Source organism: Callospermophilus lateralis, chromosome 1 (assembly GCF_048772815.1).
Source record: "Callospermophilus lateralis isolate mCalLat2 chromosome 1, mCalLat2.hap1, whole genome shotgun sequence".
Taxonomy (NCBI): Eukaryota; Metazoa; Chordata; class Mammalia; order Rodentia; family Sciuridae; genus Callospermophilus; species Callospermophilus lateralis.
In genome coordinates, this window is record NC_135305.1 from 29935923 (window position 1) to 29963156 (window position 27234).

The following is a 27234-nucleotide window of genomic DNA, read 5'->3' on the forward strand; positions in this document are numbered from 1 at the left end:
AGTGAAAAGGTGAAAATTCATAACTCAATAAGGAAAGAAAAAATCCATGTGCAGAAATTGCTAAGATCTACAGTAAAAACAAACCTACTTATGGAACTGTGAAGAAGGAAATAGAAACTTATTAGTTTTGCTATCACACCCAAATCACACCTCAGTGAATGGTTAAGTGCTTATTTATGATAGAAAACGCATTAAATTTGTGTATACATTTATAGGAAAAATGGTAAATACATGGTTTAGTACTATCCTTGGCTTCATAGAATGAAGGTCTTGGAATGGATCAACTCCATATGAGGGTAATTATTCTAAACACATATGATCTTTAAAAATGTTAACAATATAATTCAGAATTATGAAACACCAATTAGATGGAATATACAATCTCTTATAGGTTGACTGATCAGTAATAAATACATAAGGTAAAATACAAAAGAATAAACATGAGGGAAGGTCCCTCTTCCCAGAGATAATCAGTTAATAACTTCTTATATGCCCTTCCAGAAATGTTATGTTATGCAGCTTCTTAAATAGCTTTTAAATTTCACAGAACTATGGAAATATATGTGAAAAGAGCAAAATACAAAACTTATTCTCATTAAAATAGAAATTAAGCTGAGCATGATGGTACATGCCTGTAATTCCAACTACTCAGAAGGCCAAGGCAAGAGAATGACAAATTCAAGACCAGATTGAGCAACAGGGTCTCAAAATAAAAAAAAAAGGATGGGTCCTATGTTCATAAATGAATACATGACCAGTGAAACTCCACATCATGAACAACAGTTTAGAATGGGATCCTAATTACAACAAGTTATACTCCATGTATGTATGTGTCAAATACACTCTACTGTCATGTGTATCTAAAGAGAACAAATAAATTAATTTTTTAAAAAGGGATGGTGATATAGCTCAGAGGTAGACCACCTGCCTAGAAAATATGAGGCCTTGGGTTCCACCTCAAAATCATTACAAAAACAAAAAGCAACTATATAAAATGTCAGTCTGTGGCCAAGAACTAAAAACAAATGTTTTTTATGATTAAAGACTTATGCTCATTATAGGAAAATATATGACCATGGAAAGAAAATAGGAAATTATTGATATTTCCCTCAGAAAAAGACAACCATGTAAACAATGTCTATTTCTTACTAATTTTTTTCTATGTGAAGTTAATTTTTTGCACAGTTCTGCATTATAAGCAAAATTTAATATTCTTTCCCGCACCTAACATTGCATCATGAGCATTATCATACAGGTATCGTTAAAAAAAATTTTTTTTTTGTAGTTGAAGATGGACAGAATGCCTTTATTTGTTTATTTTTATGTGGTGCTAAGGATCGAACCCAGTGCCTCACACATGCTAGGCAAGTGTTCTGCCACTGAACTATAGCCCAGATCCACATATATCATTTTTAATAAAAAGTAAATACTTGGTTAATAGCCATCAAGACTTATCATCTTAGGAATCTTCAGTATTATTAAATTCATTTTTATCAAAATAAATTCCTTAAACTTAAAATACTAATTATAAAATTTATTCACATACACTAAATTTTACTACCTTATATTTCTTTAAATAGGACAAATTTCAAAGGACCTTTTGAGGCAATATAATGTACTTTAGCCATGTTATTAAAATTGTGTATTCCTGGAGATTACACACCACTTAGCTGTGACATTATTTTAACAATTTTCACAGAATGGCACTTACTCCAGCTAAAAAAACCTTTCAACTGAGTAATGTTTGATAAAGTAGAAACAGCCCTGAATTTGGGGTCAAAAGTCCTCAGTTATATTTCAGCTGTAACTGTGTGAGCTGAGGTTACAAGAGTAAAGGTGAAAAAGCCCCAGATGCCTCTTTGGGGTTTCAGGCCAGAGACATACAATCCAGATCAATTCTACTTAATATGAAGAAACTTTTTAAACCAGAGACATTAAGTAAAAAAATATGAAATGTGCCCTGAAATGTCAAAAAACAAACAAAAAATTCCTCCCCAAAACCTATCAGCTCAGTGACTTAATTAGGCCTTAAGCAACTTAGGGAGAACCTGTCTCAAAATAAAAAGGTTTGGGGATGTAGCTCAGTGGTTAAGCACCTCTGGGTTCAATCCCTGATGCCAAAAACAAACAAACAACAACAAAACCCTAACCAATGGGGCTGGGGAATGTGGCTCAAGTGGTAGCGTGCTCGTCTGGCATGCGTGCGGCCCGGGTTCGATTCTCAGCACCACATACCAACAAAGGTGTTGTGTCCGCCGAGAACTAAAAAAATAAATATTAAAAAATTCTCTCTCTCTCTCTCTCTCTCTCTCTCTCTCTCTCTCTCCCTCCCTCCCTCCCTCCCTCCCTCCTCTCTCTTTAAAAAAAAAAAAAAAAAAAACCCTAACCAAACAAACAAAATCCCCCAACATCTTACAATGTACAGGTCATCCCCCTAGAACAAAAATTTATCCAGCCTAAAATGTCAAAAAGGCCAAGGTTGAGAAAGCCTAGTTAAATATCTACTTGAGTATGCAGTCCTCATCAATTTGGCAATAAGATAATACTTGAAATAGAATAGAGTATAATTAATTAGATGTGTCACATAAACAATCCTGAAGTTTCGAAAAGAAGACAAATGCAGGCAACAGAATCAGAAAGCTTCCTGACAGAGCAGGATTACATTTTTTTTTTTAATTTTTAAAATATTTATTTATTATTTTTTTTTTTTTTTAGTTTTTGGCGGATACAACATCTTTGTTTGTATGTGGTGCTGAGGATCGAACCCGGGCCACATGCATGCCAGGCGAGCATGCTACCGCTTGAGCCACATCCCCAGCCCAAGGATTACATTGTTTTTAATAGCATGGAACTTGTATGGAAGAAAGAAAACTGTCTTGGGGAAGAATGGCACAAATAAATGAACAGAAGTGTGAATGAGATCCTTTAGAGAAAAACAGTAAGAAGGCTAGTCTGGATGACAGAGTGAGCTGTAGACAAGAGGGAAAATTAAATGGATGAAAATGGTACTGGCCTAACAGTTCCAGTTGATGTGTACAAGTAGGGAAATTATCTACATACCTAAGGTCCTTTTTCTATCAACATTCTATGATTCTACATCAGTGGGTCTCAACTCCTCCATGCATCCAAGTGACCTGAGATTTTTTTTTAATTACAAATACTTGCAGGATGTGGTGGTGCATGCCTGTAATGTTAGCTGAAAAGGATCTCAAATTCAAGGCCAGTCTAAACAATTTAGGCCCTAGGCAGCTTGGTGAAACCCTGCCTCAAAATAAAAAATTTAAAAGTCTAGGGATGTAACTCAGTGGTTAAGGCCCACGATTCAATCACTGGTACAAAAAAAAAAAAAAAAAAAAAAAAACTTTTAACAAATAAAATACTGATAAGTACACTATGTGAGACTAGCAGGACACAAAATGTGTCTATGTATATAGGACCGTATGAATGTACGTAGGTATGTATGTATGTATGGATGGATGGATGGATGGATGAATGGATTTTATCTATCTATCTATTGGTGCTGGGGGTTTGTTTATTTATTTATTTATTTATTTATGCATGGGATTTTGAACCCAGGGCCTTGTGCAATGCGAGGCAGGCACCTTATCAACTGAGTCCCCAGCTCTAGGACCTCATTTTTTAAAAAATAAAGATTACAAAGAAACCTAGATTCAAAGTGTTAGTATTGGTTATCTCTAGGTTCTAGGATTATGAGTAACTTTATTTTGTTGTTAAAAATGTTCACAAAACATAAGCATTACTTCAATAATTGGGGGTTGGTCTATTCTACTGACATAAGTCAAGAAGAAACAGCAATTTATTCTAGGGCTGGAGACATTTAAATTTTAAAAGATGCCCATTAATTAATATTTATGAATACTTCTTGACTCAGAATTTAAAACAAAGATCAAGATCACTAAAACCTTTTAAACAGTGATGAATGTAATGTAATGTAACAACTACATCTAAGGAACAAATCAGAGTTACTGTAAAAAGATTTTGTATAAACTCTTTAGGAGGACAGTTTATTTCTATGAACTAATTAGGTTTGGATCTGAAAACACACTGAAAATCTCGTACAAAGTTGACAGAGCACTAAGCCAAGTTCTACCCGGAAACTGGTGATTGCCTTCTTGGAGCCATGGAGAAGCCTGTCAGTGTAAAACAAACAAACAAACAACAACAACAACAACAAAAAAAACCCTGCCTATTTAGTGGCAAAAATAAGTAAAAACAAGGATGAAAGGATGGAAAGATGGACAAAAATATCTGGAAAAACAGTTACAGGAAAGTGGCTTAAGATGAAAAGTGGGATCTTTATTGCAAACTTTTAAATATTGCAAACTCTTATAGGTTGAGAAGAAACAGCAACATGTCTTGAACGGATTAGCCAGTAGTGGGTACCGGACAAATATTTCAAATATTGCATCCTTCTGCTACTGAGCAAACTCAAATTCATTGAGACCGTGTGTACCAATTTTTAATTATGAAATTTGCATGCTGGGCTGGGAATGCAGCTGAGTGGCAGAGCCTTGCCTAGTATGTATGAGGTACTTCTGGATGCTGGGGCGGGGGAAGGATGTGTATCTCCACCAGTGGTTAGAAATGTGAAATACCACAACCACAACGTCCTGACCACATAAGTCCAAGTAAACCTAACTACGTATATGATGCAGGTATGGGCACATTCCTGGCACCACTCGGCTCGGTTCGGGGTTGCCAGTGCAGGGAAGAGTTACTATTCTATGACCCTCTCCTGCTCGTGGGAGACGCGGCACTCAGTCCTAGTTAACCTACCCGCGCTCTACAAACCAAGCCTGCCCCTAGAGGCCCGAACTGTGGCAGTGCGGGGACTTGACAATCGCCGGCGGGTGTGGGCACTTTAAAATAATAAAAATATACAAGTTCTCAAGAGCTTTTCTAATCTGGAGTAAGGAATGTTCCTGGATGCAGAGGATTTTTAGAATACTAGGATGTTTCAAAGCCTACTTTAACCAAAGTGTAAGATGTGGACTAAGTTAACCTCGGGGCAGCAAAGACTGCCCGGACCTGCCCGGCTCTCGAGGCGCCGTCACTCCGGCCTAGCGCGATTCGGCAACGTTCAGGAGACGGACGGGACCCGGCTGAGAGAAAAGAACTCAGCGGCCGCCGCGTTCCGGGAAGGCCTCGGCCACGTCCGATCCAGGTGACCGTTCTGGTGTCCCGGGGTCGGCGCGTTACCTGCAGCAGGTGCAGCTGAGCCACGAGACGCCGCGGTAAATGGAGAAAGCAGTCGCGAGCGTTGGTGAAGGCCACCGTCACGGCCGCCCCTGCTGCACCAGCGCCCGTTAGACGATCGCTGCCCCACATCCTCCCAAACCACTACTCCAGGACCGCCCACCCTGGCGCGGCGTCTGACCCCTACCCCGGGCAGGCCGAGGGCGTTGGAGCCCGAGAAGATCGATCGGCTCCGCCCCCTACGGCTTCACTCCCTCTCCCGCGGTGAGTCTCACCCGCGCGCCTGAAGCGGGCAGGACCGTCAAGCTTCTGTCACTCTCTGAACTTCTCCGCCGAGCCGCTTGGGGGCGGCACCTCGTTCACCAAATTCTCGTTTTCAGGAAACGATGGCCGACGCTGTCGATTCTCCAGCCAATCCTGGTCATGCTTCGACTCATCCCGCTCTCTTATTGGATAAACGGGAACGCCCTGAGACGGATGTTGTCCTCACTGCAATGACCAAAGCAGGCAAGATGGCGTCGAGTGGTGGGCAGCTTGGGAGTTTATTCGACCACCACGTCCAGAGGGTGGTTTGCGACACGCGGGCCAAATATCGGGAGGGTAGACGGCCTCGCGCAGTCAAGGTAAAATGATTTCGCTTTCATTCGCTGTCTCGGGTAGCTTTATGTGAGCACGCGCTCCACGCAGCCAGCCTACTTAAATAAAGGTATAAAAGGCTGCTGTCAGATCCATCTCTCATTGGAAGGGGAATGAGGAACTCTGGCTTGGAGACCAAAGATTATTACCACCCATTTGGTTAACTTTAGGACGTCAGTTCTCCAGAAGAGGGATTTGTTTTAGTTCTTGTATCTTCCGTGTTTACGTTAGTGCTTGTTAAACACTCATTGACTATTCGTTTTAGTGACTAGTCCCAGTAACTTCTACTGAGAGAACTTACAGAAATGATGACTTAAATCATATGCATGTACGAATATGTCACAGTGAATCCTACTAGTAAGCATAATTATGCACAAATAAAAATATTATAAAAATGTCGACTCAGAGCAGTCTGTTATGTGCTTTAGTTAGATACCTTCACATGTGAAGTGTGTTATTCTTTATGGAGAGAGAATGGCAAATTTTAAAATTAATTTTGTATGCTTTTTGTATACAAGGACTGACCAACGTGTTTCTTTTCAAATTCTGTTTTTTTTTTAAGGGGAGATTTTCTTAGTCTTATTTGTGAAATACACTTCATAATTCTATTTATTTTAGGTGTATACAATCAATCTGGAATCTCGGTACTTATTAATACAAGGAGTTCCTGCAGTGGGAGCAATGAAGGAATTAATTGAGCGATTTGCTCTATATGGAGCAATTGAAGAATATAATGCTCTAGATGAATATCCAGCAGAAGATTTTACAGAAGTTTACCTTATTAAATTTATGAATTTACAAAGTGCAAGGTAAAGTGTAAGTTAAGCAGCATCTTATATCCTTTGACCCTGTTGCTATCATTTTTGTCCCAGGTTTTTATAGTTAATACTTGAGTTACCCCAAAATTCAACATGGCAACATTCTCATCTTTTCTGCAGTAATTCCCCTCCCTTACCCCCAGGGATGAAGTCTAACCTAGGGCTGTACTTATACTCAGCAGGTGCTCAATCACTGAGCCACATCTCCATCCCTTCCTGACATCTTTGTAAAGGTTAATCTTATCAAAATACTATTTACATCCCCTCATTCCCATGCTCAACAAATTTCAGTCCTGTGATATGATAGATTAAAAACTGAATTTGGTAAGTTTTCCAGTCATACTGCTCACTATCTTGTTACTTTGTATAAGTTATTTAATCCTAGTAAGCCCATTTTTTTCTCTTCTTAAAATCCATATAGTCAAAAGACCACTTATTGAGCTTGCATGAGGATGATATAATTCATGAAAAGGACTTGGAGTAGTGCCTTTCTGCTCAGAATGCAGTAAACCTTACTTGTTGCAGTTATTGTTATGGCCCTCTGTGAATTAATCCCATCTTTTGAAGATTTCTATGAAACAAAAACCTGTTCCATTGGCTGAAGTAGGCAATAGCTTATGTATTTTTAGTTTAACCCCTTTTCTTGTCATTAATCTGATCAAAGATCCATCCTTCCTTGGCTGTTGCCATTTATATTTCTTTTTTTAAAAAAAATATCTTTTTTGTCTCTTTTTATGTGATGCTGAGGATTGAACCCAGCACCTCACACATGTGAGGCAAGTGCTCTACCACTGAGCTACAGCCCCAGCCCGCCATTTATATTTCTTTTCGGGGCTACCAGTAAACCTCACAGTTGACCCCAAAAGCAGTTAATTTTGTGGTTATATGTCATTCTTAAGCTGCTCTTATATGTAATCTCACTTTTCAAAAATTAACTTGTTGATTCTGTGGAGTTAGGGAAGCATGTTTTCCAAAGTTTTTGTATCTCTCACATCACCTAGTATAGTAGGTTCTGGAACAAGACATCTGGATTTGAATCCAGCTCCAGAAATTAGTATATGAATGTGGCCAAGTTATATAACATCCCAGTTCTTCACTTTGGTTGTGAGATGTTAACTGAAGTGAGGTACCTATGACATTGCCTAGTAAGGGTTAAATCTCAATATAATACTTATCATTATTTCTAGTTACAGAAGTACTTAATTACTATAATGCATGGCCAGTCATCGATGTTCAATAAGTATCTATTTAATGAATTCCATTCTCCTTTGTTTTCATTTGATTAGTTGTTATGTATTCACGACTTTCTCATTTATCAAGCTTTACAATTACAGTATTTTAACTTAATATTTTATGTAGATGGACATAATACCTTTATTTTTATGTAGTGCTGATATGTAGTGCTGAGGATCAAAACCTTTTAATAACATTGAAAGAGGGAAAGGAAGACTTTAGAGTGCATCCTAGATCAGTAGGGTTGGAACCATCTACAAATAGACCATTTCAATTCACAATCCATAGGATATACACACATGTACACTTAGCAAAAGGTAGACTTTGCTCCTTAGATTGATGTATTTTACATTAGTTAAGCGTTCATCCTATGTTAATCCAGATTAATTAGCCATGTTATGTATTTCTGTTTAGGATAGCCAAGAGAAAAATGGATGAACAGAGTTTCTTTGGTGGATTGCTTCACGTGTGCTATGCTCCAGAATTTGAGACAGTTGAAGAAACCAGAAAAAAATTAGAAGAGAGAAAGGCTTACATAGCAAGAACTACTAAAAATAAAGGTATGAAAAGCTTATTAAACACCTCCTATGTGTTAGGTACTATGCTAAGTATGCCAACATTGAGTTCCCAGTCTAGGGTAAGTAAAGGATCATATTTATTAACTATAAATCAGTGTTCTCTGCAGCACTGTGCATAATCTGGCCTAGAAAGGGAGAGATGTTTGTTCATAGCAGATTTCCTACAAGTATATAAGAAGTGGTTGCATTTTGAAGGCTAATACTACCCATAAGGGAAAAGGAAGAGATGGAAAAGTGAGCCAGGCAACACGTTTAAAACCTTAGAGGAGCTGGGTGTGGTGGCACGTTCCTGTAATCCTAGTGACTCAAAAGGCTGAGGAGTATCGAGAAGTTCAAAACCAGCCTTGGCAACTTAGCAAGGCCCTAAGCAATTTAGTGAGGCCCTATCTTAAATCAAAAACATAAAAATTTTGAGATGGGGTTAGGAAACTGTTGAGAATTCTTGGTCAATTTTAGATGTAAAAATGACCTTTAACTTGTGGATTATACACAGGAGAACTTATGTGTATGGAAAAGGAAATTACAGAATATTAGTGTAAAGAGAAAGACCTTTGTTCTCATTTTTATAGGTAAGGAAAGTAAAGCTCAGAAAGTTTATGACTGGTTTATGTCTCTAGAGATAAAATAGGGACAAAAGAGCAATTAAGACCCGTCTTTGGATTCTCTAGAGCTCACTTCTAAATTGCTTTATACATTACAGTATTGGTGTTAGTAGCCTAACTTTGTCTTCATTCTTTCCTCCCAGCTTCCTTTAAGACTTTTTAGCCCTGCCCCTGACTTCAGAATTACGCTGAATTTGGCTCCATCTGAGTGGCAGAGTGATATAGTGTTTTTTTGGTTTTTTTTAGTATTTATTTTTTAGTTATAGGTGAACACAATATATTTTTATGTGATGCCTCATGCATGATAGGCAAGCGCTCTATCTCTGAGCCACAACCCCAGCCCGATATAGCGTTTTTATGACTTATTTGGCCCTAAACACTTGAGTTAAGCCCTTTCATTTGTAGGATTTTAGCATCTACATAGTACATTTGCATAATTGGTCTCTCTTTTTAAAAAGCTTTTGTTATGGAAAATTTAAAATATTCAAAGGTAGAGAGATGTGAGATAATGTACCTCACGAGTATTAATGTCAACAATTGTCAATTTCATCTTTACCACACTTCTCACATTGTACTTTGGAGGTGTGGAGGGTAGAGTGGGCAGGAGATTTATATAGGCCCTAAAAGTGGGCTTAGCATATCATTCGCTTTAATACTGACGAACAAAAACTAAGCAGCACAATAATGTCTGTGTAGTAGAATATTCTGAAGTTGTTAATAAAAAGAAACTTTCTATATGGTAACATGGAAGAACTCTATAAGATCTACAGCTAAGAAGAAAATGCAAAGGTACAAAGAAATGGATATTAGAAGTTACCTTTTGAGTGGGGAGAGAAAGAAGGGTAGATGGGAGGACGAAAAGTAAGATATTCTGATAAATAAGGACAATAGTGAATACATATGGTAACCAGAAAACTAAGCATATTGGGAAGCAAGGAAAATATGAAGCTTGACACTTTATACCTTTTTGCTTCTTAAAAAAGCCTTTTTAATGATACAAATATAAGACATTTTGGAGAAGAATCTATTAACATTTTTAAGTTTGTTTTTAAAATTATATGATTCTGAGTGATAAAAACAATAAATGAACCATTTCTATTTTCCTTTCCCTCAACTTTTACATTTATAGAGTATTACTTGACAAAGAAGAAACTGGTTCCAGAGCATAAAAACACACGAGATTTTAGACAAGACTTAAACTCGGACATGTCTGGATTTTGTGCAGCTGCTTCAAACGCTTCCAATGGGAACTCAAATCCTTGTCTTCCTTATTCTTGTGAATTGCCTTTATGTTATTTTGCTTCAAACTGTACTTGTTCATCTGGGGAGCATGTGAACAAAGCATCAAACTTCTATAAGGATGGTAGAAACCATAATGAAACAGTGAAGCATTGTAACCACAGTGACTCTTTGCAAAATATGAACACTTTCAAACATTCAGTACCCTACTCTGGTACACAGAAGGCTCTAATTCCTCCTTCAGGGTCAATTGACAGGTTTATGCCTAGGACAACACAACTGCAGGAGCGGAAAAGAAGAAGGGAAGATGATCGTAAACTTGGAACTTTTCTTGAAACAAACAGTAATGAGGTTATGATTGGACCCAAGTTACCAGACATACCTAAAGTGGACCTTCAGGATGATTCTCTGAATACAACAGCGAACTTAATTCGGAATAAACTTAAAGAGGTAGGGACATTTTTAAAAACTGTTTTTAATATTTATTTTTTAGTTATAGTTGGACACAATACCTTTATTTATTTGTATTTGGTGCCGAGGATCGAACCCAGGGCCTTGCACATGCTAGGCGAGCACTCTACTGCTGAGCCACAACCCCAGCCCTAAAAACTGTTTTAAGAATTTGGTTATAGGGGGCTGGGGTTGTGGCTCAGCGGCAGAGTGCTCGCCTAGCACATGCCAGGCGCTGGGTTCAATCCTCAGTGCACACAACCCCCCCCCCCAAACACACACACACACACAAATAAATAAATAAATAAATCCAACTGCATTTAAAAAATATTTTTTAAAAAAGCATTTGGTTATAGGACTAAGAACTAAATGGAAAATAATTTGTGGGATCTACTGAATAGAATTGGCTTTTTTTTTTTCAGTTTTTAGTTTTCAATGTGTTTTTTTACAGTTCTGTGTTAAATTCACTGAATTTGACTAGCATATGTATTTGCTTTGATAGTAATTCTTCCTTTAAACAGTGAACAGACATATTTTACATCACACTGTAAATACAAAATACTATAATTAGTCTGTGATAGTGGATTGCAGCCCCTGCTCCACCTTTTAAAGCTCCCCAGATAGTCTTAATATGAACCAAAATTGAGCAAGAAAATTATTAGAAATTTTTTCTTAAATTCAGAGTTACTATAGCTTACGTCAAGTTCAAAGTATTTTGCTTGTGTAATAAAGAGCACCTTTTTGTTGTGGTGGTGCTGGGAGTCAGACTCACAGGCCTTGCCCATGTGAGGTAAGAGCTCTACTGCTGAGCTATGCCCCCAGTCCAGAAGGTGAAAATTCTAAACGATTGTGTCTTTAGACTACCTTAAGTTCTGCATTTCTTTTCCTCATATTTTTAAAAATGTTTTTTACGTGACAGAGTATGTTTCAAAATATATATACATAGAATAAGTATAACTTGTTTCAATTAGGGCTTAAGATCTGCATTTTAAATGTGAACTTCTTAAAAGATTACAACTAAAATCAGATTGTGCTATTAGGTGGTCCTTTATTTAAATAATAATTTTCAATTTTTAAGGCACAAATAAAAGAAAATTAACATGTGAATTAGCTAAACAAACACACACACAATAATTTAGATGGACACAGTACAATTATTTATTTATTTGTGGTGCTGAGGATCATACCCAGTGCCTCACGCATGCTGGACAAGCACTCTACCACTGAGCCACAACCCTAGTCCTGAATTAGCTTTTTATTGATTGATTGATTGATGAGTATTTATTTTATTTTATATGCAGTGCTGAGAATCAAACCCAGGGCCTCATACATGCTAGTCAACTGCTCTACCACTGAGCTACAACCCCAGCCCCCTGAATTCGCTTTTGAAAGATATCTTTTTGTGGGGTGGGGCTAAGGGAAGCTTTTTAGAAATTATAAACTTAGGGTCATGACCATATTCTCATATTTAAATCTAAGGGAGGTCCATAAAGTGCTTTTATTGGAGTTGTACATCTATTTTATTTTTATTAATTTTGTCCTGGTCCTTTGTTTGTTGTTTTTATTATTCATTTTTTTGTGACAAGGTCTCTAATATTAAATTGCCCAGGCTGGCCTCAAACTTGTGATCCTTCTGCCTCAGCCTTCCAAGTAGCTGGGATTACAGGTGTGAATCATGTACATGTATTTTACAGTGTGATCAAGGGAGGTTAAGGCAGCCTCATTTCTTTTATATAAACTTTTTTTTCACCGGGAAATTATCTGATTAAGGATGAGGGACTGTTTAATAATAATAAAAACCCAGGGGCTGGGGTTGTGGCTCAGTAGTAGAACACTCACCTGGCATGTATGAGGCACTGAGTTCAAACCTCATCACCACATAAAAATAAAAGTATTGTGTCCATCTACAACTACAAAAAAAAAATTTTTTTTAAATCCAGGCAGTTTTTATGCTTAAGCCTTCTCTCATTTTTCAATTTGTGCTACTACCATCTTACTTTAGGTACATCTGAACTGAGGCATAGAAATAGAAAGCTGACTTAAAGTCCAAATTCTAGATACAGAAATAGTAGAACAACAATGAAAGTGAGAAATATTCAGGACAGTTTACCAGAGTTTCTATTAATTTTCTATTTCAAGTGAAAATTGCTTTACTCTGTTTTGACTTATTGCCCCCACTTTTTCTGATGTGTTTGGTGTTCATTTTTCCTCTAGGAAATTGAGAATGATACCATTTTCTTCTTATTTTTTCAAAATTTTCATTCTCCCAGGCATCCATGTCTCTAAATCTATGAAACATTATCAGTGTTTCAAGAAGGCAAAATCAGGATTATCTATCTGTATCTGTAAAATAACAAATGACTTTAGATCAATAAAAGAATGTTAAAGGAAAGTGTATGTTCACTTTTCTTTATTTTTTTTTTCCCCTAGTCCTTGATATTGAACACAGGGCTTCACCCATGCTAGGCAAATGCTCTATACCCCAGCCCTGCCTCCAAATCTTTTCTTGATAAATGGCTTAGAAAACTTTATTCCCATTTATGTTTGGAGTGAAAACTTAAGTGTCTAGGTTGTAGGTTGTACCTCCTACCTTAAACTTGACCTAACTCTACCTCAGAAGTGATGGTAAGGTCAGGCACAGTGTCGCATGCCTGTAATTCCAGCGGCTCCGGACACTGAGGCAGGAGAATTTCGAGTTTAAAGCCAGCCTCAGCAATGGCGAGGTGCTAAGCAACTCAATGAGATTCTGTCTCTAAATAAAATACCAAACAGGAGTGGGGATGTGGCTCCGTGGTCAAGTGCCCGAGTTCAATCTGCAGTACTAAAAAAAAAGGGGATGGTAAGAATTGTTGTATGTCCAGCCTCTCCTAGCAACTTATTTACACTTATTACTACATACTAAGTTTTAATGGTTCTTTTTTCTTTTTAAACTAGGTAATTTCATCTGTGCCAAAGCCTCCAGAAGATAAGTTGGAAGATGTGCCTACAAGTCGTCCATTAAAACAAAGAAGAAGAATATAAATTGTCAGCAGCAATTTAGTATTTTCTAAAGAGAATATTTATTTTATTTTTAGTCTTTTAATTCTTTAAAAAATTTTATTGCTGGTATTTTTTAATGTACACTTTTTTGTTATTTCATTCAAACTATTATCCAAATACAGTTTCATCTTTGACATATACTTAATATTGCAAAAACGTTTCTTTCCTATAACATTCTCATGTTACAATAACCATATGTAAATCAATTGAAGCAAATATGGAAACTTTATAATACAAATAAAGTTACGCAACCAGGATCTGTCTCTGATTTTAATTTAAGTATTGACTTATTCACTTATTGAAAAACTAGAAGTCAGCGTATCTCTGAATGTCAGTGCTTCAAAATGAAGGCAATTCTGTAAAGTAAAAAGGTTAACAGAAATTAGAACAAAGTTGAACATTAGAAGTTTACACTGTAGTTAGCTTTTAAGAATTTACTTAATCTGTGGCAATCAAAAAACAAATGGTGGGGGGCTGGGATTATGGCTCAGCGGTAGAGCGCTCGCCTAGCACGGGCGGGAGGATCCTCAGCACCACATAAAAATAAAGGCATTGTGTTGTGTCCATCTACACCTAAAATAATAAATTTTTTTAATTATTTTTTTAATAATAAGGTGCTTTGACTCTCCACCTCAGGATCTTGCCAAATTGCAAGTTCTAGTGGTGGTGGGGAGGGAAAATGGAAAGTTGTTTAATGAGTATAGAATTTCAGTTTTGCAAGATGGAAAGAATTATGGAGATTGATGGTATGACTTTGTGTACATACTCAACACTACTGAACTGTACGTTTAAAAATGGTTAAGGGCTAGGGATTTAGCTCAGTTGGTAGAGTGCTTCCCTCACATGCATAAGTCCCTGGGTTCAATACCCAGCACTACAAAAAAAAAAAAAAGGTAAAAAGAGGGCTGGGATTGTAGCTCAGCGGTAGTGTTTGCCTAGCATGTGTGAGACACTGGGTTCAATCCTTAGCACCGCATAAAAATAAATAAGGGTAGTGTGTCCATTTATAACTAAAAAAAATTTTTTTAATGGTTAAGAGGGTAAATTTTCTGTTGAGTGTATTTTGCTACAATCTGAAGAATTTCCTAAAGGGAGGAGCCATTAAGATAGATTTTCTGTTCTTGAGTAGGTCCTATGACTATAAAGAGTCCAGCTGTGTCCCCATTTCACCAACATACACAATATTTGACCATGATGATAAAGAAAGCTTTCTTGTGTCAAGTGAGGGTTGAGGAGAATAGATTCTGATTCAGTTAGTTTTGGGTGGGGGCTGAAATTCTTCATTTTTCACAAGTTCTTAGGAAATACTATTGCTAGAACAGAGAAGACTCTAGATAACTGTGAAAGATAAACTCTTGGGGAGAGGCTGAAGAATGTTGGGTGTTCGATATCAAGTTGTTACTCCAATCCAGTCCATTTATGCTATTGCTCTTTTCACCTATCAGTCTCTTAAAATTGGAAACTTACCTTTTACACATGGCTTTTTTCTACACATTTCCAGACAGAACTAAAATTTGGGGTCTAGGAAATAACTGTAGTAAAGGAGCTGAGGTGGATAAGGATAATTTAGCAACATGCAAGTTAATTTGCAAAATCACCCTATAAGTTATTACAGAAAATAAGAGTTACTTCCTACATTATGCTTGAAAAGTATAATTGATCAAAGGAAGAATAAGGAAATTTTATGAGCCAAATCAATTACTGGGTTGACCTTTCAGCTCAGAAAATTTGTCAGATTCATACATGAAAATTCTTCTTGAGCACAAATAAAATGGGATGGGGCCACTTTATTTATGATTGCCTGAACTTCAGCAATGGGCTGCAGCTACAGAGATCAGAGTCTAGCAAGTACTAATTTCTGATCCTGTTAAAATGTTCCCTCAAGCTAAGTGTGGTAGCACACACATAAAATCCCAGCTGTTTGTTTGGCTGAGGCAGGGGGATTATAAATTCCTGAACAACTTAGTGAGACCCTGTCTCAAAATAAAACAGACTGAGGATGTAGCTCAGAGATAGAGAATTTACCTGCAGGTGCTGGGTTTAATCTCTAGTACTATAAATAAACAGATAAATCAGACTGGGGATATAGCTCAGTGTTTGCCTAGAATGTATGAGCCTTGGGTTTGATCCCCAGTATCTTACACACACACATACACACAAAAGTTCCCTCATCAAATTTGAGCTTTTGGTATTTGTAATATACCTGTGCTGTTGGCAAACATGGTCCAAACACCTCCAACAGAAGTCTGTCTTCTCTCACTGCTTTTTCAAAGTCTGCAAAAGATACCTTGCCATCGTTGTCATAATCCTAGACAGGAAAATGATTTCTTGATAAGTGATATAGAGCCATTTTACATTTTGCCATGGAAAAAGCTGTTTAAATTAAAAGGTTCACCAAGTAAAGCTGTAATTCACACTTTTGAAGACATTATTTACCTAAATCAGAAGGTACTTATTATTTATGGATACCACTTAATTTTATTCCTATTATTCTAATAGGCATATCCAAGTCACCTTAGCAATTTAAAATTTAGCCTTATCCTTAAAATTACACTTGAATTGGGGAAATAAGAAAAAATAGAGGAATTCTATTATTTTACTCCTTTTGTGATGAAATAGGTGAAGCAGAGCAGATCTTCAAGCTTAATTTTTTTTGTAGCACTTGTTCCTCAAAAGATCTCTTAGTTGGGAGCCTATTGGGTAAAAAGGATAGAAGTGAAGTTGCTTTGTTATGGATCAGGTCACCAGGAGTTACAGCAGTAGCTGCTCAGGATAGACTGGAGTTATGAGATGAAGCCTGCAGATCACTGCTGGGTTTAAGGATGGTTGAGATCTGGATAGGTAGAGGAGCCACCTGAATTGACAGCAGGGTATAAGTCAGTAAAGCTTTCATGACAAGGCTTAGGATATATTACTATATTGTGCAGGTAGGGAATAAGGAGAACTTGTGTGTATATTATGGATGCCTTTAACTGATTAATTGAGTTGGGTCAGATGACATGAGTCCTTGTTTTTTCACTTCTGGGCATGACTTCATCAGGGTTGCTGAGAGTTTTTAGTTGTAGATGAATACAATACCTTTATTTCATTTATTTATTTTTATGTGCTGCTGAGGGTCAAACCCAGTGCCTCACACATGTTAGGCAAGTGCTCTACAACTGAGCTACAGTTCCAGCCTGGAATCTTAATCTAGAGAAAAATTTGAATACATTGTCAAAAAAAGGTTTATTGCAAAACACTTCCTTGGAAAAAAGAAGGGGGTGGGTGGTGCTGAGAAAGCTACTGTCTCTGAAGAAGTGATCTACACTCAGACCTTGCAGCAGATTCAGAGTATTTCTGAAAGAAAAGGATACTCTGAAGTTTGTCTTAATGGAATCCTTGGTTTCAGAGTAATGTCAGTGACCTGGGCCAGTGCTGCCTTGGATTCACAAAACCTTACTGTATCCAGTTTAGGGTGACAGTAAGAAAAGCGTAGAAGTCAGTATGTCCATAGAAAAGAGCTACTATTGGTTTTATTGAAAGATTAATTTTGTACCAGGTTTTCTAATGTGACCTTAGGTAAACCTTTTTATACTTCAGTTTTTGTCATCTGCAAATGGAGATAGGATTGTTTTGAGGATAAAATGAATCAATACATTAAAGTTCTCTGGAGAGTCTGGCATATATAGTAGGTATTCTATAAGGGTCAAATATTTTTATTTTTGTTATTTTGTTGTAATGAATACTTAGATGGATTGTAGGGAAGAGGTGATGAAGACAAAATAAAGTGGCACCCAATTTTACATGAACTGAATCTGGCCTCCCCCTAAATTAATGAGGTTTTACTAATAGTAAAATATTGTAAAGAATAAAGTTAATATTTATGGGCTGGGATTGTAGCTCAGTGGTTGAGCGCTTGCTTCGCTTGCGTGAAGCACTGGATTTGATCCTCATTGCCACATAAAAAATAAATAAATAAAACAAAGTGTGGGAGGTCAAACTAGCACGTGACCTCGTTTGTCTCTTCTTCTGATTGGTTTGGCTTCTCGGTTACTCTGTGATCTGGTTGCCTAGGTAAGCCAGACAGTAGCCCCAATCTTTAGGGTCCAGTGACTGTGTCTCATGCATGAGCATGCCTTTCTACATCCCCATGGGTGGAGCTATGCTCACCTATTCCTTTATAATATTACCCCTTGCCCTGTTTGGGTTGGAATGTTCCATAGAAACGCCCTTTTTTGTGTCCCCTTCTCTTAATCTGCCCTTCCTAGATGTCAGTCAACCTGCTGACAGTGGACATCATGAAGATAGACTCAGCCCTCTGAAACCTGAACCCTTGCCTCATTTGGATGGCTTCTCCTCAATAAAAGGGGTCAGCACATACTCGCTCTCTCTTTCTGCAGACCCTTAAGGTCAGAGGAGCCATCACAGCACCCCCCCCCCCAAAAAGTATTTCTGTCTCTTTTGTGGTTATTTCACGCAGCCCAGTTCCCCTGGAGTGACCCCTGAGTGTTTTAGTGGCATGTAACTAGGCAAATGGCGTCCCGGGTGGGTGAAAGTTTTGAGTGTTTAAGGCACTGGGAAAGCGACAACAAAGATTTAGTGTCCATCTACAATTAAAAAAAAATTTTTAAGTTAATATTTAGGACTGGGGTTGTGGCTTAGTGGTAGAGTGCTTTCATTCCATCTCTGCTCATCTATCAGCCAGCCACTTTTAGATGAGCAGAGATGGAATCATGAGATGAATAGAGCAGAGAATAAACAAAAAGATCTGACGTTCATCAATATAATTTAAGGAAATTAAATTTCTTAAGCTTTATGCAACACCTTCTTGATTGAGTATATGCATTACAGTTTTTCAATCTTACCATTTTCTTCAGTGCTATCTCTACCAATTCTTTTACTCCTTCATCATTCTCTTCTTCAGATGATTGTTGATACAGACTGTTCTTCAACATGTTGAATATTTCCTCTCGAGAAATGTAACCATCTCCATTCAAATAATAAACTTCAAAACAGACTTTTTAAAACATAAGAAGTTTAAAGACTTGGATGAGAACAGTTAAATGTCATTAGTCTTCTCCTTAATTATTTCAACATAAGATACCAAAAGAGAAAAACAATTTATCTGCCATATTATTACTGATAGTAATATGGTAGGAAGTTATGTGGTAGGAAGATTTTAGAATAAAGAATCTTTGTTACATGTCTTTATATATTTTAAGCAATTCATTTCCTTGAAAATTCCATTTAAAATTATTCCTATTCTCTTTCCAGGGTTCTTCTCCCCAAATCCTGATGCCAGAGGAGTAAAATATAGGAAATAAACATCATACCAAAAAGACAGACTGGAGCCACTATTAGGAAGAGAATTGGGAGACTGTCCTTTTTGTGACTCTAATGTTATTTTTAATAAGTAGGTGGCTTCACTTATAACACTCCTATCTTTGGGCTTGCACTGTCTTCAACCATTTTCCTCTGCTCAGTTGTCTAAAACAACTCTAACAGAGTATTAGTGTCCAGTGGTTAGTGTGTGTTTAACTTAATCCTGTGCCAACCCTCATGTTTTCTTTGATGAAAAGACGAGGAATGGCCTCAAAATAACACATGAACAGACCCACATCAGGGGCTGAGCCCAGAAGCATCCTCAGAAACCTCAGCCCTGCCAGCTGATCAGAGTTGACACAAGCCTGACCCTTAGCTGCTGTTCTTAGCCTGGGCTGTAAGCCAAAGAATCATTCTAGGGACATTTGAGCATTATGGAACCAGGGAAGGAAGGGATTGGGGCTCTAGGACTGGGGACTCTTCCATGACCTTACAAATAGGCCACCCATTTCATCTGGTCTGTTTTATTTTTTCAAGCTGTCGTGAATAACTTTTGCAAAGTTGTTATAGACAACACTGATTTCATATTTTTAAATGCATAAGCATTCACTACAAAATTGATGATATATATTTTTAAGGCAGTAATTCCATCTTACATTTCAACTTTTCTTCAAATGTCCCTCGAAGAAACACTGACAATCCTTTTACCCATTCTTTCACATTTATGGAGTTATCATTGTCTTTGTCAAATGCAGAAAAGACTAAAACAAACAAAGAAAATAGAATGTTGGTATGTTGTAATTGAGATGTTTTATAACTTAACTGTGTGTGTGTGTGTGTGTGTGTGTGTGTGTGTGAGAGAGAGAGAGAGAGAGAGAGAGAGAGAGAGAGAGAGAGAGAGAGAGAGGGTGGGGGAATAGATAGAAAAACTCCCACATTGAGGAGGAAAAACGGTTTTGGTCCAATCACCCAGAAAGGGTCAAAATTATTGGAAATGTGTTTTCCCCTATATACTTAAAACAAAAAGTCATTCTGTTTCATGAGAAAGAATGTGCTTCATTTTTAATGTTTTATACAGTCACAGCGGGGCCAAGAAGACAAACAATGTAGCTAATAAGTGACATAATTTCTATTCCTAAAAAATGGTGAAAATTTGTTCCTATGATGCTAGGTAATCTGGTGATAAAAAGTGGTGGAAATTTTGCTCTAAAAAGTTTCCAAAACTACTTGAAGGTAAATTATTTAAATAATACACTATTTTAAAAATTGCCAGTGAAATCTTGATATTATACTGCAGAAGATAAATTAAAATGTTATTTACTCTTTTGGAGATGATAAATATGTTAATGATTTTGATTATGGTAATTGTTTTACAGGTGTATACATATGTCAAAACTTACAAAATTGTTCACTTTAAAGATCTGTTACTGAAACTAATTGGATTACATTATTTCTTATTTCAAGTAATATAATTTTTTATTTCTAATGAAGAGTCATTATCATTTTTATACTGATACATTCTCCATTTTTTTTTTGAGGAAAAAGAGGTCAATGAATGTCTATAATATATAACCCCCAAAACATCATGATTAAAAGCCACAAGATGCTTCTCTTTTGAGAAATGGTATTGCTAGCTTATTAATTTATTGCTGATTATTTCTCAAAACCATACAGCTATGGAGATATGAAATTCTGAGTGAATTTGTATTAAAAAAAGCATCTTTGGGACTGGGGTTGTTGGCTCAGTGGTAGAGCACTTGCCTAGCATGTGTGAAGCTCTGTTTGATCCTCAGCACCACATAAAAAATAAATAAATAAAAAATAAAGGTATTGTGTCCAACTAAGACTAAAAAAAAAAAAAGGCATCCTCACAAATGGATGAAATTGAAGGACATCATGTTAATTAAAATAAGCCTGACACATAAAGACAAGTAGTATCACACATTTTCTCTCATATGTGAAAACTAAAAAAACCCCAAAATCTCAAAGTAGAAGAGATGCTATATTTGGGAAGGGGATAGTATTGAAAGAAGGAAGGGTGGAGGAGGGAGAGCAAGAGGTTGTAGAAGGGGTGGTGGTAGACATGATCAAGGCACAATATGTTCATATATGAAAGTGTCACAGTGAAACCCATTCATTTGTACAATTAGTATGAGTTAATTATAAAAATTTTAAAATAGTAGTTTTTAAAGAAACCATCCTCATGGGACTAGGATTGGGTTCAGTGGTAGAGTGCTTGCCTAGTAAGTGTGAGGCACTGGGTTCGATCCTTAGCACCCCATAAAAATAAATAAAATAAAGATATTGTGTTCACCTACAAAAAAATGTAAAAAAAAAAACCATCCTCACAAACAATTACCTATTTGGCATTGAAAAAAGTTCAGTCTATGATGAAAATTAAATACATATTATGTAGTTTCCATCCAGATTGACATGTTTTAGTCTGTTAATGACTTCTTACCCCTATCCATCAATGTATCATCAGTCATTCCAAATATGTTGTGCAGGATCCCTCGAAATTTGTTACGATCCAGCCCAGTATTTCCAGATTTCCCACCAGTTTTTCCCACCAAGCTGTAAAAGAGTCTTATGAGACATTCTACTTCACTTCTTTTGACTGTAAAGTGAAAATACAAATACAACTTAGATTTAATCATTGAATTATTTAACCTAATTAAATATATTTTACTAAGCTACTATTTTGTTCCTTTAATGCTAAGTAGTCTGAAGATAGGGGGAAAAAGAATGATACAGACTTCTATAAGAGCTTACACAATTAAGGTGGGCCTAACTCAGAAATTCTTCAGACAGTATGTAACTGTTAATTATGTAATATAATGATCACTAACATAGACATGTAAAGAAAATGAAATTGGTTTGGTGGAGGGGAGTTTGGCCATTTTCTTTCTTTTTTTTCTTCTTTTCTTTTTTTTTTTGAGAGAGAGAGAGAGAGAGAATTTTAATATATTTTTTTTTTTTTTAGTTTTCAGCAGACACAACATCTTTGTATGTGGTGCTGAGGATTGAACCCGGGCTGCATGCATGCCAGGCGAGCGTGCTACCACTTGAGCCATATCCCTAGCCCCGAGTTGGGCCATTTTCATGGGAGAAGTAGACTTTGAACTGGGCCTTGAAGGATGTATATAGTAATTTATTTAGGAAGGAGTGTGTTGGAGACAGTAAGAAGTGAATTTTATGGAAATTGAATAACAGTTAATAAAAGAGGTAGAATTAGGGTTGAGATTGAACATGTCTTAATGGGAGCTGCGAAGAAGTGATAAGGTAGCAGAGGATTGGCTGATGGGAGAAGGGCCTTTTTTTTTTTTCCTTCTTTTTTGATAACAGAGATTGAACTCAGGTATTCGACCACTCAACCACATCCCCAGCCCTATTTTTTATTTTATTTAGAGACAGGATCTCACTGAGTTGCTTAGCACCTCACTTTTGCTGAGGCTGGCTTTGAACTTGCAACCCTCCTGCCTCAGGTTCCCTAGCTGCTGGGATTACAGGCATGCACCACCGTGCCCAGCGGTGAGGATGTAGGGGGAAAGACACACTCATACATTGCTGGTGGAGCTGCAAATTGGTGCAACCAATCTGAAAAGCAGTATGGAGATTCCTTAGAAAACTTGGAATGGAATCATCATTTGACCCAGCTATCCCATTCCTTGGAATTCAGATACTTAACAGCTCCTGTCCCTAACCCATTAACTCTAACCTCTGGATTCACAATTCTGACAGTACATCAGAATCACCTGTGTATTTCTTCAAAACAGCATTTTACTAAGTCTGGAGCAAGACCTGTGTATGTGAATATTTAAAAACTTCAGGTTAAAAAGGACAGATCTGGTATTCACAAAGTCCTGTTGATTTTCTGCAGCATCTCAGGCTCCCTCCCAGGTTTTCTGTCCTTATTTTCACCTTCTTGGTCAAAGCCCTGTCCTGTCACTCCACTCCTGGCTTCAAGACTTCTCACTTTTCTCCTTTGATACAACTTTGCCAGATGAATTTTCCTAAACCATTTTGACTACCCCTGATCTCTTGTTGCAAAATATTTACTGGCTTAACCCCAAAATTCTCAATCCCTGGGATGTAAGAGTCAACTGAGCTCTTGTTTAAAAGTTGATTCTTGGGCTTACTGTTAGTAATTCTGATTTAGATCTGGAACAAGTCCTAGGAACCTGCATAGTTAACAAGCATGGGGCAGAGAAGGGGTAGACATTCTCTGAGGTGGTCCAAAAATGTACATTATGAGAAATACTGCTCCTGTTCAACAAATATTTTCCCTCCCTTTGGTAGGAGTGATCAGAGATACATTTCACAATATATATGAATTTTGGTAAGGTATCTGACAAACTCTTTCATTCTTATAGACATCTAGCACAATGTTAGGCTCTCAATAAATATTTGCCAAGCAAATGATAAAACACTGTCGCTTGTAAATGGAAGTACTTGTCAAATTCAGGACTTAAGTTGGAGAGGTGAAGAAATATGTGAAATAAGAGTCACTTCTAGATTTCAAATGATCAGTTAAATAAAGCAACATGAAATTATTAGGTTTTGAAAGTCCCCAGTGTTATCTAATACCTGGAGTGAAAATTTGGAACACTTCTAGAGACTTTTAATACATCTAGGGTGGTTTTACATTTTCAATTAAAACCTTTTTGATTATGATAGTATAGTTAATCCTGTAATTATTATATTTAGTTATACTTGGAATAAGAAGTATAGTCAGGCTTAACTATAGAACGTGTAGGCCTAGCGTACAATGAAAAAGCAAGTCTCTTGTTCAGAAACTGTCAGCAATCGAGTATTAAATTATAAATAGGGCCCAGTGAGAATGTACAGTTTGCATACCTGTGAGGCCATACCCTTGAAGTGATTATTTACCTGTTTCCCCCACTAGATTTAAGGTAATTATTTGGAAAGGGAGGAGAATTATTTGTTCCTCCAAAGCATCACCCAATGAAGCTTTCTGAAATGTTTTATATCTGTGCTGTTCAGTTTGGTGTGCTGTTCAGTTTGTTAGTTGTCACCCACATGATTACCCCTGAAAAGTGGCTAATGTGATCAAGAAAATGGATTTTATTTTAAACCAGTTTTTACATGTAAGTAGTCAAAAGCAGCTAGTGGCTACCATATTAGTCAGTGCAACGCTAGAGAGCAGAATAAAGATTAATATGTACAAGTTATATTAGCTCCAGAACATAAAACATTCTAGATCTGTCTGAAAAAAAAATTGGTATTTGCTGTGTGGGAACAATTTCCTTTGTGAGGTCATTGGAGGTAACTAGCTTTCTGAGGAGAGCCGCATGGTGGAACTTGTATGGACTAGAAGAGTCCTTTTGGTCAATGACTAAATTATGAAGATTTCCACTTGAGGTCTAAAGCAAAGCCCAGGAGAAATCACTTCAACATTTTGCCAAATGGGACAATTAGAATTTTGTACATCAAAAGAAATAATAAAAAGTCAATCTCTCTAAGGTTAAGATAATTACTCCCTGTTAGCTCCCACCATTCCTACCCATTAACAACAAAATTTCAGTCACAAGACCAGTGTCTATCCTGGTCTCAACTGCAGTGAGTCAAGAACTGAGCTAAATTTAAGGAGTCTTTATTGTGCACTTACTATGTGAGAGCAAGCTACATAGAAAGAGCACAAGGACTCTCTGAAATGCTTATCAATAGTTAATTTGAGAACTATTTTAGTGTAGTCTACAGCATCAGATTCAACATCAACTTTGCCAGAACCAGAAAAGTCCACTAGCTAATTTTTGATTAAAAAGATCTAATTTTGGTTAGATCTAATTTTGGTTACTGAAAACTAGGAAAATATCACATACCCTATTGGGTTTGTGCTTAAAATTTAAAGATGCTTAATATAAACCACTTAGCACAGTGGTTTAAGGAAAAGCTCAGTAAATACAGGTTATTTGTGATCAGAGTGTAAAACAGTTAACTATTCATTCAGGGCTTAAGTTTTTGCACAGGAATTAAGTGTCAAAAGCTTTGAGAAAATGAAGGAATCCAATACCTTCTTTTTTCAAATACAGTACTATGAGATATGGTTCTGATCAAGTATTATATATTCCTATCAACAGATCCCAGCAATTGCTTTCAAATAACAAACTATAGTATTCAACATCTGGCTAGCAGACATTGCTAAAATAATAAATATTATGGGGGAATTGGATTTTTAAAATATGTAAAACTTCCTTTTTAAAAAATATTTATTTTTGGTTGTAGATGGACCCAATATCTTTATTTTACTTATTTTTATGTGGTGCCAAGGATCGAACCCAGGGCCTTGGACATACTAGGCGAGCATTTTACCCTTGAGCCACACTCCAGGTCCCAAATTTCCTTTTGAATGTTCTAAGACTCAGACTCCATTAAGAAAGAAATGACAGTATTTATTATACTCAGCACTGGCTAAATCTACAGAACAGATATTAAGCATGTAATATATGTAAGCAAGATTGGTAAACAGATCCTTAGAAGTGCCTGAGGAACTTAAATCATATAAATCCCAAATGGAAAACTGAGTTAAGACTTCAGTGGAAGTTGTAGGTGGTATTATCCTAAGGTCATACAAGATGAAATGGACGTATTCCATAATGAGCCTGAAATAATAAGTCTGTGGCTGAAATTAAGTAACTTCATGAATGTCTAACAGATTGAGAATTATCAGTCAGGACTTTCGGTCATATCCGAGAAACAAAACTGTTAAGATTCCTTGTTAAAGTTGATTCATGGCAAGGCTTAAAAAAGTGTTACATTTAACTAGCTTTAATAAGCAAATACATGGTACTTTGCACACAGAAAATATTTGCTTATTAAAGCTAAAGTACCATGCTGTTTTTTTCCAATTATTTTTATTAATTCTGAAGTAGAGCAATCATTTGCCATTGAGTTTTGTGCCAGAAAATTCAAAATTGGCCAAAGTAAACCTTTATACTTAAAAATTTTTCATTAAATTTCAGTATGACTAAAATAAAATCAGTTCTTAGTTGTCAGATAACCCTTTCACATGATGCCATGTAAATCCTCAAGCTCTTCTTCTCACATACATTTTAGGATACCCAAAGGTTAAAATATTTTGTTAAGTACAGTATAATTGCTTAATTGCCTATTTTTAATAGATAGCCAAAATAGTACATAGAAGTAGAGGGAATCTATTTTAGGTTTACAAAGCACTTGTTAATGTCCAACTAATGTCTATTGATTTTTAATTTGACAGAACCAATGTTCGGGCAGTATAGGATGTCTGGTCAGTACTTACAGCTCTTGACAGTTTTACTGATGGGTTCCACCAATTTCTTCAGAACCCTCTGGTTCATGTTGACTGTGGCTCCAGCACACGATAAGATTCCCCAGATAATCAAGCTCTAAGCCTGGGTGTCTTGTTACACTGATAGCAGAGGTCACAACTCCAATCTCAGCACACAATGTGACCATGGCAACTAGCCAGTAACCAAACAAAAGGTTTCTAAGCAGTTTAAAAAAAAAAAAATGCAACAATGGTTGCAACCACTTGGGATATATGCAGGAATTTCATTAAAGTTATTTTGATCTGAAATGTTATAGTAATTCTAACATCTTTTCTGGGCTAAGTATCACTTAAAGTTGTATTTCATATTTTTGCCATTTATATTATCAGCACAAATTGGAAGTGTTTTTCCACTTTATTTGAACATAAAATAACTAAGATTACAACGAGCTTATTAAGTTGAAATAACTTTCTAGGGCATCAACATTTCCTTCAAAGGTTATAACCTCCTCTAAACTCTAACCAAGCACCCTTATGAAATCCAAATGAGAGGCTTCAATCTGGGAGCTTCTAGGATGTAAAAAAACCACTTTCATGCCTCCTATTTAGACCTGACTGACTAGCTGGAAAGAAACACGGTTAGGACAAAGCTGAACTAACTCATATGTCTATTTTAAAATCCACGCTACCTACTAGTCTATGGTCTGTTGGCCTTCACTGTAGTAAGGTCAAGAAAATGTACTAAAATGATTTCTAGAATTTTGGATGCAATATTCTTATGGTACTAGAGATTAAACCCAGGGCCTCACAAATGTTTAGACACACACTCTTTATCACTGAGCTATATCCCG

The 27234-nt window shown here is 36.7% G+C and overlaps 3 protein-coding genes across 5 annotated transcripts in view; 1 reads left to right on the forward strand and 2 right to left on the reverse strand.

Moving 5' to 3' along the window:
- The window catches only part of Pex1 (peroxisomal biogenesis factor 1), a 48882-nt gene extending 43360 nt beyond the window's left edge, over positions 1–5522 (reverse strand). The window contains exon 1 of one of the 2 annotated variants that reach the window (XM_076833690.1): positions 5493–5522. Coding sequence is in view for 1 of the 2 variants with exons in the window: in XM_076833680.1 (XP_076689795.1) it covers positions 5221–5349 (129 nt within the window). In the remaining variant the exon portion in view is untranslated. Of the gene's footprint in view, positions 1–5220; positions 5374–5492 lie in introns of those variants that run through there. The other variant, XM_076833680.1, reaches the window with a different exon arrangement.
- Positions 5523–5718: 196 nt separating this feature from the next.
- On the forward strand, positions 5719–14069 carry Rbm48 (RNA binding motif protein 48). Of its 2 annotated transcripts, XM_076833714.1 has the most exons (5): positions 5719–5840; positions 6472–6662; positions 8319–8464; positions 10214–10773; positions 13708–14069. In XM_076833714.1, exons 1-5 carry the CDS (start codon positions 5730–5732, stop codon positions 13792–13794), a joined length of 1095 nt encoding a protein of 364 aa, XP_076689829.1. In that variant the 5' UTR covers positions 5719–5729; the 3' UTR covers positions 13795–14069. The 2 variants fall into 2 exon arrangements, with proteins under 2 accessions (XP_076689829.1, XP_076689834.1); XM_076833719.1 differs by lacking the exon at positions 5719–5840 and having other exon boundaries at positions 6595–6669.
- Positions 13880–26651, reverse strand: LOC143380610 (calaxin-like). Its single transcript, XM_076833728.1, has 6 exons — positions 26396–26651; positions 21575–21730; positions 19770–19874; positions 18657–18808; positions 16016–16120; positions 13880–14168 (listed from the first exon to the last, which is right to left on the reverse strand). The coding sequence occupies exons 1-6, from the start codon at positions 26451–26453 to the stop codon at positions 14100–14102; spliced, it is 645 nt and encodes a 214-aa protein (XP_076689843.1). The 5' UTR covers positions 26454–26651; the 3' UTR covers positions 13880–14099.
- Between the last annotated feature and the right edge of the window lie 583 nt (positions 26652–27234).